Source organism: Echinops telfairi, unplaced genomic scaffold (assembly GCF_000313985.2).
Source record: "Echinops telfairi isolate 266 unplaced genomic scaffold, ASM31398v2 ScPeMD7_60;HRSCAF=208, whole genome shotgun sequence".
NCBI lineage: Eukaryota > Metazoa > Chordata > Mammalia > Afrosoricida > Tenrecidae > Echinops > Echinops telfairi.
In genome coordinates, this window is record NW_022103958.1 from 20448826 (window position 1) to 20461137 (window position 12312).

Sequence of the window (12312 nt, forward strand, 5' to 3'; positions counted from 1 at the left end):
TATGATCCCAATTCTACCTTACAAATCTGGCTAGACCAGAGGATGTACATTGGTACAGATAGCAACTGGAAACACAGGGAACCCAGGACAGATGACCCCTTCAGGGCCAGTGGTGAGAGTGGCGATGCCTGGAGGGTGGAGGGAATATGGGGTGGAAAGGGGGAATGGATTAAAAGAATCTACGTATAACCTCCTCCCTTGGGGATGGACAACAGAGAAGTGGGTGAGGGGAGACATTGGAGAGTGTAACATATGACAAAATAATAAAAATTTATGAACTATGAAGGGTTCATGAGGGAGGGGAAGCGGGGAGGGAGAGGGAAAAATGAGGAGCTGATATTAAGGGCTCAAGTAGAAGGCAAATGTTTTGAGAACGATGATGGCAACAAATGTACAAATGTGTTAGACACAATGGATGTATGTGTGGATTGTGATAAGAATTGTATGAGCCCCCAATAAAATTATTTTTTTTTAAAGTATGTAATATTGTTTGGTTACCAAATGTGATGTGTCATTATGTGACTGCTAAAGATTATTTTAACTTGAAACATCAACATAACAAAAGCAAGGCAAGTATGGTTACAAGTGTATGTTTAAATATAAACTCCTGTCACATTAAAAATAAATAAAAATATGATTTTCTTTCAAAGAAAACAATAATGATAAAGTGTGATTCTCTAATGCCTTATGGTTACATCAACTTTTCAAATAAATTAATTACTCTATAGAAATTTCCTTCTACATAGTGAAATTCTCAATAAAAAACAGGAATTGGTGTAGCACAGGCAACAACCCTGAAAAATAAACAGCCTCTACCTTGAGAGCCGCTTTCACCCGCAGCAGACACTCTTGACGCCGAAGGAAACCTAACTGCAGCCATGAGCAGCAACGAATGCTTCCAGTGTGGGCGATCTGGCCACTGGGCCCAGGAATACCCGACTGGAGGAGGCCATGGTCCTGGAAGGAGAAGCTGTGGCAGAGGGGGTTTTCCCTCGGATAGAGGTTTCCAGTTTGTTTCCTCATCTCTTCCAGACATCTGTTATTGTTGTGGTGAGTCTGGTCATCTTGCCAAGGATTGTGATCTTCAGGAGGATATTGAAGCCTGCTATAATTGGGGTAGAGGTGGTCACATTGCCAAGGACTGCAAGGAGCCCAAGAGCGAGCGAGAGCAGTGCTGCTACAACTGTGGCAAACAGGCCATCTGGCTAGTGACTGTGACCACGCTGATGAGCAGAAGAGCTACTCTTGTGGAGAATTTGGACACATTCAGAAAGACTGCACCAAAGGGAAGTGTTACAGGTGTGGTGAGACTGGTCAGGTAGCTATCAAGTGCAGCAAGACAAGTGAAGTCAACAAGTGAAGTCAGGGCACCGTGCACGGGAATGCCCAATTGAGGCTACAGCTTCATCAGTTTCCTTTGTTGCCCCTCCTTTTTCTGATGGATGGTTGTATTCTTTTCTCTAAATCCTCTTCACTGGCCAAAGGTTGGCAGACAGAAGCAGGCCAGTGAGCTTTACTTGCCGTGTAAAAGGAGGAAAGGGGTGGGGGGAAAAATCGACTTTCTGCATGCAATTACAAAAAAAATTTATGTTTCGTTTGGTAGAGGTGTTATGTATAATGTTTTGTTAAAGAATCCCCTTTTCATGCCACTGGGGAATAAAGGATTACTGAATGGGTCTCTTGAGATGATCCCATGTAGGAGATAGAACCAATTTTGGAAGTATCTATGAACTTCTTTAAGTAACTTTAATTTTAGCACCATCATGATGGCCTTGGGTTGTCTGACCTCAGTAGCTGTAACAGCAAGTCACAGCTGCATCAGGCCCTATATAGAACATACAGTTGAATGGGAGTAAACAAAGAAAAACATGACGTTACAAGAGAGAACCCAGGATAAAAGTCCTGTTTAGACAGGAACAACTTCATCACAGAGTGGATGCGGAGCACTCATACGTGGTGATGGCAAAGGTTTAAAACACATTTTATTCCTCAAAGACTTAAATTCAAAGCCCAGAGTAAACATCGATACTCAGAGTTAGCATAATTGGGAGCTTGTTCAGGAATTGCAAAGAAATGCATTTTCACAGAAATCAAGATGTTATTTTTGTATACTATATCACTTAGACAACTGTTTCATTTACTGTGATCAGTTTTTAAAAGTCAGATGGAAAAAAGTAACTGAAGTCCTAGAAAACAGAAATGTAATTTTAAACTATCTAATAAAGCTGGAGGAGGAAAGGCAATTTGACTAAAAACAAAATAAAACAAAACAAAACAGGAATTGCCTTTTTTATGAAGAGGGCACTGAAGACGAAGAAGGAAGCTCCTGCCCCTCCCAAAACAGAAGCCAATGCAAAGGCTTGAAAAGCCTAGAAGGCCCTAAGTGAAGACCCGCAGGTCACCCACCTTCCCGGGCGGCCCAAGATCCCAGACTAAGGCAGCCCAAATACCCCCGGAAGAGTGCCCCCAGGAGAAATAAGCTGGACCATTATGCCATCACTAAGTACACCTTGACCACAGTGTGCCACGAAGAAGATGGAAGATAACAACAGCCGTGTGTTTATTGTGGATGTGGATGTCAGACAACAAGCACCAGATCAAACAGGCTGTGAAGCAGCTCCATGACACTGACAGCCAAGGCCAACACCTTGATCTGGACTGCTGGTGAGAAGAAGGCGTATGTGCTTGACTGGCTCCTGACTAGGATGCTTTAGATGTTGCCAATAAAATCGGAATCATCTAAACGCAGCCGAGCCGGCTAATGCTAAATATAAACTTATTCAATATAAAAATAAAATAAAAAACACAGGAATTATCTTTTTTTAAATGAAGCATAATGTACCATTCACAGTTTTGAGAATATGCGAACTAGATTTCCAGATGTTAGTCTCATATATTTAAAGTTTAAATCAATATTTGAACTTAATTAGAACTTAAGGCAATTACTCTCTAATTCAAATTTATGTTAACTTTTGTAGAAAACTGAATTTGAAATATCTAACTTCAGAATGAGCAAATCCATGAGATCAGTTTGCACAACCGAAAATTAATCAGGATGAACAGCACATACATTCGATACTAACCAATGAGAAGAACTGTTCCAACAGCTAAGCCTCCACCTGGAATTGAAACAAGAGAGGACACTGAGTCTACCTTTTTACATTATAGTTAGCAGAAAACTTACGCTTTATCAAGGACAGGTACTGCAATAACTTTGAAAATGCAGTTGAGAACAACATTTTAATTACCTTTGCAATACTTTGTTCTAGGTGGCATTATGAAATAATTATATATTGTATATAATTACACACTACACATTACAATTACTTTCATAATATACTGTACTAGCCTCATTTCTCCCGTGATAGGACCATGTCACATTTAACATAACTGTGGTTAAGATTAAATGTTATATTTAGTACTTGTGAATAAATTAACTCAATAGCCAAACCTAAATGTGCACAGGTACTTAACTGCTACAGAAGTACAACATAGAAAAGAAAGGTTATTATGATAGAAATTCCACTTTAATATTTACCCATAAATTTAATAAGCCTTATAAAAATGAACTGATAATTAAAACTAATTCTCTGTTCATTATGAATAATATACACACAGCTGAACATTCTAAATATCTAGGTCCAAATATATTTGGAATTTCAAGTTAACAATACTTTTGCCAACTAAAAGAGAAAAGAATATTTTTAATCCCCTTATTTCAATATTATTACAATATGTTCTTTTAAACCTAAGACTTATGCTAGTATGATCACAAATATAAAACTTAAATACTAAATGATTAATTTAAAATTAAATGTTAAGAGACTAGAATCACTATAAAATGAGACAATTGACTCATAATATTTTGTTCCCAATTCCATTTAAATTATTATAATTGGCAATGAAGCAACAATACTAACAAATACTTAAAATACATGTCAAAGAATGAATAGAAATATATTTGAGTTATAAAAACTACTGAAAATGATTGGACAACTGAAAATAATGTTACTAGTTTTATTTTTTCCTCTACAGTGCATAAAGTGAAACATTTAGAATACCAAGAAAGAGCTTTTCTTCAGAGTTTTACAGATGTTATGTGGAACATTGAGTAAAAATGTTTCCTTGGCAATGGTTATTTTTGTCTTGCAAAAAGCATATAGAATTGCCATTTGTTTTAGGGAAAGATGAACAATTGGGTAACAGAATGAATATCATGCAACATTTGGTTTGTGCTGACTGTAGTGAATGCAATCAATTTTATGACACTGTTGTTAGGAACTGATTAGTAGGTGCCAACTCACAGTGATCCTATGTACAACTGAAACAATGCCTGGTCCTGGGACATCTCACACTTATTCTCTGAGTCTATTGTTTTGCCACTATGTCAATAAAGTCTCATCAGGGTCTTGCTCTTTTTCTTTAACCCTCTACATTACCAAGTGTGATATTCTTTTCCAGAGACTGATCTCCGCTGATAACATATTTTAAATATGTGAGGGGAAGGCATATCCCATCCTCAGTTCCAAGACAGACTTGTTTATTCTTCTGTCAGTCTCAGGTAATTTTGATTTGTTTTTTGCCAGTATCAGAACTCAAATGCCTCAATTCTTCCACGTCCAGCTTTTACATGCTTATGAGACCATTGAAAATACCATGGCATGGGTTACATACATCTTCGTCCTCAAAGTTACCAAAAGATGACTGCAGTGTGTAGCAAATCTTTCTTGTTTATACTTTAAAGAGGCCTTTTGCAGCAGATTTGCCCAGTATGTCCTTTAATTTCTTGACTGCATTTTCCTTGAGCATTGATTGTGAATCCAACTAAAAATGCAGTACTTAAAATCTTTTTGTGTTCAAGTGGATTTGTTATAAGACTGAATATATAGAGTATTGTAGCACTTAGAAAATTTCATTTAGCACAGCATTTAAAGATATAGCAGGCTAAATAAGAATTTAAATTGTTTTCAAAACTAAAAGATTAACATCAGCTGAAATTTATATGATGATAGTAATTATACAACATTAGAAAATAAAAAGGTTTGCTTTGGGACAAGATTAGACTAAATGTCTGTTGAATTTCACATTTTGTGCCTGTAACTCTTTAGTCTACTTTGAACATTTAAAATCAAACTTAACAACTTCTTACTTTCTCACTACTCATGAAAAAATAAACTATCTAAGAGTCATTTTGTGCATAATAAAAAGAAATAACATCTTACAACAGAGACAGTACAATGTCTTGTCTAGAGCAGGTATTATTTTAAAAGCTTCTTCAGCTTATTTCCCATAGTAAAGATTAAGGTTTCTTATCTAAATACATACATATTTTCTCAAATTAGGAATTTATATAAGGCCTTTCCTGGAATAGTTAGAGAAGTAAGTATTTTTAAAAATTTGATGAAAACATTTCAAGGATTATCCCCTCACTTAAATGCAGAGGTCTCTTCCTCAGGTGTCTGTCTGAGAACGAAGCTTACAAAGGTAAATTCCAGCAATTATTTTCTGATCAGAAGAAATCACTAACAAAAATAATTGTCTGATATATTGCGATAACCATAACAATATTAGCAAGAATCCTTCCCATTGATGAAACCGCTAAGCAAACAGTTATGCAAAGTAAGACAGCTATGCGGGTGGTTCCCTGCCATGAGGGGCTAAACAACCAGCTGGTACTGATAACTCAGAAAACACCAGGCCACTGAGGTTTTTCAACCCTTGCATTAAAAATTCAAATGTTGGGAAATTTTTCACATTATCTCAGCATAAAATTGGAGTATATTACTTATTTTTACCTGCTAAACTAACAGACTACCTCGCCTTACCCATCCCCTAGCCAAATGGTCCTATTCTGTACACTTAGATTCATTTAAATTGACCACAGTAAAGTTTGGTTATTTTAAAGGCTGGTCAGGGGACCAGGATGAATTCATCTTATCGACAATTTTCAAATCAAGTTTTCATTATATATACCAGGGTGAATCAAAAAGTACTGCTATTAAACAGAAACACTTATTGAACAGAAATATCAAAATCCGAAGCTATTGTTTGTCAACACATCCTGCATCTAGGTCAATACATTACTGAGGGCAGCGTTTCCATCTCTCTGCCTTCCCTAAAGAATTCTGCACTCCTGGATTTACACACATTATGTCAAAAGGAAGTTTTGTCATCATTGAGGGACTCAAATTGTGTTCCTTTCAAATGTTCTTTGACTTTTGGGACTAAACAGAAGTCTGAAGGGGCAACATTACTGTTGTAGATTAGATTGGGTGAGGTTTTCCAATGAGTAGCTCACAAAGACATCCCTTTCTGCCTTTTAAGAATGAGCAAGCGCAGTGAGGATGGGTGAAAAAAACCTTGGTGCAATTTTCCTAGCCTTTTTCTCACTAATGCATTTTCAGTTAAAGCAAAAAAACAAACAAACAAACAAACACTTCATCATAAGCCTTCGTGTTCATCCTGTCTTTCAAGGAAATCTATCAAGATTATCCCTTGGGGAATCCTCTGAGTCGAACGCTCTGCTTAGACTTTAACCTGCACAGCAGATAACCTCAGAATTCCCTCTCTTTCAATTGGATCTTTATTTTTGAAAGCATCATAGAGATTAAGGCATGTAAGTTTTAATGCATACATTTTGCTTGGAATAAACCTGTGCATATATGAAGTGAAATTTTAGTTCTCAAATGCCCCACCATTGAGTTTATTTAGATATATATTGTGACCTTATAGGACAACGCAGACTGCCCTTGTGGGTTTCCAAGATTGTGAATCTTTACAGTAGAAAACCTCATCTTTCTCCCTCTGAGTGATTGGTGGTTTCAAACTTCTGACCTTGAGGTTGGCAGCCCAAAGCGTAGCCCAATATGCCATCAGGGCTCCTAACACCATAAAAGAGATACAAAACTAAATAAACTCACTACTGTAGAGTTAATTCTGACTCAGCAACATAATAGATTTGGCCCTGTGTGGTTTAAGACTGCAACTATTTACAGGTGTAGAAAGCCTTGTCTTTGACAGACTAGTGGTAGTCTCAAACTGCTAGCCTTGTGGTTTATCAGCCTAGTGCATAACCTCTGTGGCACAGGGCCTCCTCCTAAAGCGATCGGGGTTCCTTAAAAAGAAAAAATTCACAGCCATCCAAGCAGATGCTGACTCATAGTGAAGCTAAAGGACACAGTCGAACTGCCCACGTAGGTTTCCAAAGCTGTGACTGTTGATGGGAACAGAGACTCATCTTTCTCTGGTGGTTTCAAAAGGCTGACCTGTGGTTAACAGCCCAGCGCCTTACCTCTATGCCATGAGGGATCCCTAGTAACCCCCAAAAGTCACAGCCATTGAAATCATGCTGACTTACAGTGACTCTCTAGAGGGTTTCCGACATTATAAGTCTTTATAAAAGCCGATAGCCTCATCTTTCTCTTTCAGTGTGGCTGGAGGGTTTGAATCGCCAATCTTGCAACAGCCTATTGCTTAACCCATAGTGTCAATGATTTTTTACTTAGTCTGGTATATTAGGTATATTTCTTGATTGCAAGAAAAATATTTGAAATGATTAGTTTATGTTTAAACGATGAAGATATTGGAGCTTTCAGATTTATAAAGCATTTTGGAGTAAACAATGGGAATATTAGTACATCATCAAATACCTAATATTTAATTAATCTGCATGGAATCTTTCAAATATAGTTAGTATCTCTGCTTAAAATTACAATGATGTCATGGTAGTGGTAATAAAATGTCGCTGCACTGCACGACAGTGAGAATACACCATTTGCTTGCTACACAGTAACCACAGAATATATTTTAACATAATCACAATTGTAAGATTATAGTCGCATCATCCTGACATCATGACATACTACTATCATTACATTTTGTAACAATGTGGCCATATTAAACTTGTCACAATGTGAACAAAATTACATTTTTAAAGTAACAATATAATATGAATTGCTTATACTAGTATACAATGGGGTAACCTCCCCCCCAAAAAAACCCAGAATTTTTTTCTCCAAGGCTATGTAATTAAATTTTATTACAAAACAAATTTATCACCTTCCAAATACTTTCCATTACACTTAATACATTTGTCAAATCTGCGATTCCATTCTTGGAAACATTTTCAAACCCTGTTTGGATGGTTGACAGTGTCGCCCTTATTTTTTTCTTCATCTATTCTATTTCCTCAAATTGCTGTCCTTTCATGTCCCTCTTTATTCATGGAAACAAAAAGAAATTGCATGGAGTGAGGTCAGGTGAGTCAGGTGCACGGGGCAAGAGAGGCATGCTGCTTTATTGGGGGTTTTTTGCCTAAAATTGACACACTGAGATGACTGTGTGAGCTGGAGCATTTTTGTGGTGGCAAAACCTGTCTGTCACAGATCAGGGCTTTTTGTTGCACCCTGTCATGCTATCTTTTCAGAACCTCTAATTAGAAAGCTTGATTAACAGTCTGACCTGGTGGAACAAACTCCCAATCTGTTACAAGTCAACATTTTTGTTCGTTCAGGAAGTTGACAGATGTCCAGAATGAGATTTGTCATCAATCAACATTTTACCTGTTTGAAATGAGAAAACCATTCATACACTTGAGTTTTTCCCATAGTGCTGTCCTCATAAGCTGTGTTCAACATCACAACAGTTTCTGTGGCAGGTTTCCCGAGCAGGAAACAACATTTCACAGCCACATGCTGCTCTCTTAAATTGGCCATCACGAAAAATGAGGCTTGAGTAAACCTACTTTTACAAAAAAACTTACTATAACCAGAGAGAACCTTCCTAGGCAATGCTACTGGGGCACTAACTCAGAGTGAGTTGCTCCACGCTTGCCTAGGAGGAAAAATGTGCACTACGAAAGCTTAGCAGAGCTTTTTTCAGTTTTTTTTTGGGGGGGGTAGGGGGACATCCCCATCATATTTACACATTAACAGTCAACTGTTTCACTTTCAAATAATGTTTTAATGAAAAAATTAAAAAAAATGAGTTTGCTTCACAGAGCCATACAGAATGCAAAATCAAAACACAAAAATGTCATTAGGTTAGAAAACACTAAAATATTTCTTACCATATCTACTATTCTAAATGTAAATAAATTCTTCAATTTCTGTACATGCTAATTATTGCAAAAAATAATTGCATAATGCAGAACATACCATTTCAACATATTCAAGTCAACAACTGTTATTTCCACCTTCTTAAAGTTTAGCATAAAAATAATTGTGTATCTTCAAACACTAATGATCTTCCAAATTTAGAAAACTTTAAAAATCAGAGTTCAAGTTTGTAATCTCTGTATAAATACATGAGGAATATATTTTGGATTCTCTTTTTGATGGATACTTTGAAATATAGACTCTGGGAGCCCTGGTGGTGCAGTGTTTAAAGTGTTCAACTGCTGTTTACTGAAAGGCCAGTCAGCAGTTGGAACCCCCTGCAGCTCTATGAAAGAAAGAAGTGGCAACCCCCTTCTATGGATTCACATGCCTGGAAAACTCAGAGCAAGGTTACTATCAAATATATAAGATCACTGCAACTGAGCAAAATGGGTTTGCTGTTGGTTCTGGCTATACACTCACTACTTACTGAGTAACATGGCTGGGTTCCCAAAGCCAGATAATTATGTAAAAATAAGCATTATGCAAAACCAGAGGATGGTCACACCAGGTTACAAAATGGATGATGACTGTATCATTACATAATTACTATATTTCATCCTTATAAAACTGCCCAATTCCTGAGAATCAGGTCCAGCCAAGTTGACACCTGACACATAACCTTAACCATCACAGTCAGCATTACTCTAGCCCCAGTCTTTGTACTAATTACTGCAAGACATATGCTCAAAACAGTCTGATGGATTTTTTTACTATTGTTATAAATTCAAAATGTTGGAAAACTAGATAGTTGATAAGTGAGGAATAAGTGTAGCTAAATCTATTAGATTAGATTCAGTCAATGGCTAAAAACCCTCAAAAATTATGAGACCGTTATAACCAAGAACAGAGATCACTAGATTTCAAGATAAAAGATCAGCCTAGGTTGTCACTAGGTTTGTGGCTTTGTTCAAGTCACATAATCTGAGTCTGTTTCTGGAGCTCAAACATGTAACTCCATCTTACATGCTTCATAATCTCTTGTTTGGGTTTTTTCCTATACATTGTTTCCTTCTATTGCAAATCTAATGCATATCTACCAAATGCCAGGACATCTATTAGGCACATTTTATTATTCTAGTGTGGAACAGAAGATGTAATGTCAGGACTGTGATCTGATCTTTTTGTTTGGAGAGCCTCGGGATCAAGTGAATGAAATCACATATCCACACGGGATTAAAAAACTCAGGGAGTAGGATTAGCTTAAGCTTTAAGGTTCCAGTATGTGATGGCACAAAACAAGACTGACAAGAGAAAAAGCAGGTGAAATAAATATTTGCTAATTAGTTATTTTGAATCATTTGTTTATAGTTTCATGTAACTGTGCAAGACAATAAACCCAAAGCAATTGAGTGAAAATACTAACATTTATGTAAAAGAACTTAGAAACATGTTTGATCATGAAAGAGAACTAAAAAAATCACTGTTTCTCATAAGTTGCTTGCCTTGTCACTTTCCTCGGCAGTCTATTTGAAAAACAATCTATTTTTGGGAGGGGGGATAATTAAAAAATATCTAGTGAAATGCAAGAATAAGCAAAGGCACGTGTGATATTTTATGAAAGTGTATATGACTTAACAGACATGGCATGTTTTGAAAGATGTGAAATATACAACACAGACCAGTTTTAATGACGCAACATTCCATATAGAAATGAACTAATCTACAAGTTTTATTAACACAGCAGCTCTGTCCTAACTAATCTAATCTGGCTCATCCTTTCAATACAACTATCATGAAACAAGCACATTGTCCAGCAAGCGCTTCATTAAAAATTCCTGAGGTTATGGAAAAAAGTCTTAAGAATGAGATGAATTTTTCTCGTTATAACATGGATCAAGTTTATATACATATACATGTATATATATATATTTGGCATGCAGCAGTAATCAATTCTAGGAGGCAAAAACATACACTGGAATACATATATACACATATTTACCGCAGATATAAATACCGACGACTGGATTTAACTAACAAATCCCTTCCATAGATTCGCTTAGAGTGAATATAGTTTTCAGATGTAGAACCTGAAGATAAGCAGCATGAATGTGGAAAAGGGAGAGCTACTTTCTTGAGCCTTTGCTGTATGAGACCTGTCTCTCGGAATGATAAAAAGTTTATTAGGGTGGCCCGAGCCACGACCTAGGGCAACAGGCGAAGCGTGCACCCAGCGGTGAGAAGGGAGGGGTGGGGCGAGATCCTTAACGAAGGCTGGTCTCCAGACTAAATTAATTCTTCCCCCGAACGCGGCGGCGGCACGTCGGGGTCAAGGCATGTCAGGGCAGGAGTGACAGGCACAGTGCGAGAGCGGAATCGGGCGCCAGGACAGGTCTGAAGTGCCAGGCTCCGTCAAGATCAAACCTTCAGGCCTCTCCCAATCGCCAAGGTGAGGGGTCAAAGAACTACGGTCAGCAGGGTGCTCCCGGCAGGTCCCCTCCCAGAGTTTCCCCCGCGGAACCTGCACCTCTGTTCCGAACCGACCTAAGAGCTGGTCCAGGGCTGGAAGCCCGGTTGACACCAGCAGCTGCCCGTTCCGCACCGATGGTCGTGTGCCCGCAATGGACACCAGGCGAGAGCCGCCGCGGTCGAGGCCGCCGGCCCTGGGGCCCTTCCTCTGGAAGCTGGTGCCACCGGGCTTGCCGGCTGCTGCCTCCGACCCCGTCTCCTCAGCGCCGGAGCCGCAAGGGGCGGTGGCCGCCATCTTGCACTTTCCCGCGGCCGCCAATAGAAACTCTGGGAACGCCGTCGCCCGCCAGTCAGAACCCCTCCCACCCCTCCTTGATTCCGGGCCGGCGCCAGTAGCCAATCGGCTTGCTACTTCGCTTCGGCGCCAACCAATCGCCTGGCGCGTTGCTGACAAGTACGATCTGCCCCAGCACTGGCGGACTTCCGCGGGGCCCAGGTGAGTAGGCCCACCTGAGTCCCGGGTGAGGGTCGTTCCGGGTTCTTTGGGGCCAGAGGTGGGTAATACCGTGTTTTTTGAGAGACTTCATTCACGTTCAGTTAAAGAAGATCAAGGGGAACCGATCAATCCGTTCAGGAGTGATGTAGCAGCCTCGTTCTAGATCGGCTCGAGAAGAACCCTAACTCTTGCCCGCACCCTTCTCTTGGGCTCAGAGAAAGTGTGCCCCACCTGCCCCAGGTGTTCTCTCGC

The 12312-nt window shown here is 38.9% G+C and overlaps 2 protein-coding genes and 1 pseudogene across 9 annotated transcripts in view; 2 read left to right on the forward strand and 1 right to left on the reverse strand.

Annotated features, from left to right (window-relative positions):
- Window positions 1-11864, reverse strand: part of ELP4 (elongator acetyltransferase complex subunit 4) — a 255782-nt gene extending 243918 nt beyond the window's left edge. For all 3 annotated transcript variants that reach the window (XM_004708262.2, XM_045291038.1, XM_045291037.1), the window contains exons 1-2: window positions 11640-11864; window positions 3084-3119 (exon numbers count right to left, since the gene is read on the reverse strand). In XM_004708262.2, coding sequence (XP_004708319.1) covers window positions 3084-3119; window positions 11640-11859 — 256 coding nt within the window. In that variant the 5' untranslated portion in view covers window positions 11860-11864. The remainder of the gene's footprint in view (window positions 1-3083; window positions 3120-11639) is intronic.
- Window positions 879-1464, forward strand: LOC105979111 (annotated as a pseudogene).
- IMMP1L (inner mitochondrial membrane peptidase subunit 1) overlaps window positions 11517-12312 on the forward strand; it is a 123044-nt gene continuing 122248 nt past the window's right edge. For 4 of the 6 annotated variants that reach the window (XR_006680129.1, XM_045291043.1, XM_045291039.1 and 1 more), the window contains exon 1: window positions 12039-12118. The gene's annotated coding sequence lies outside the window, so the exon portion shown is untranslated. Of the gene's footprint in view, window positions 11545-11975; window positions 12119-12312 lie in introns of those variants that run through there. The other 2 variants (XM_045291041.1, XM_045291040.1) reach the window with 2 other exon arrangements.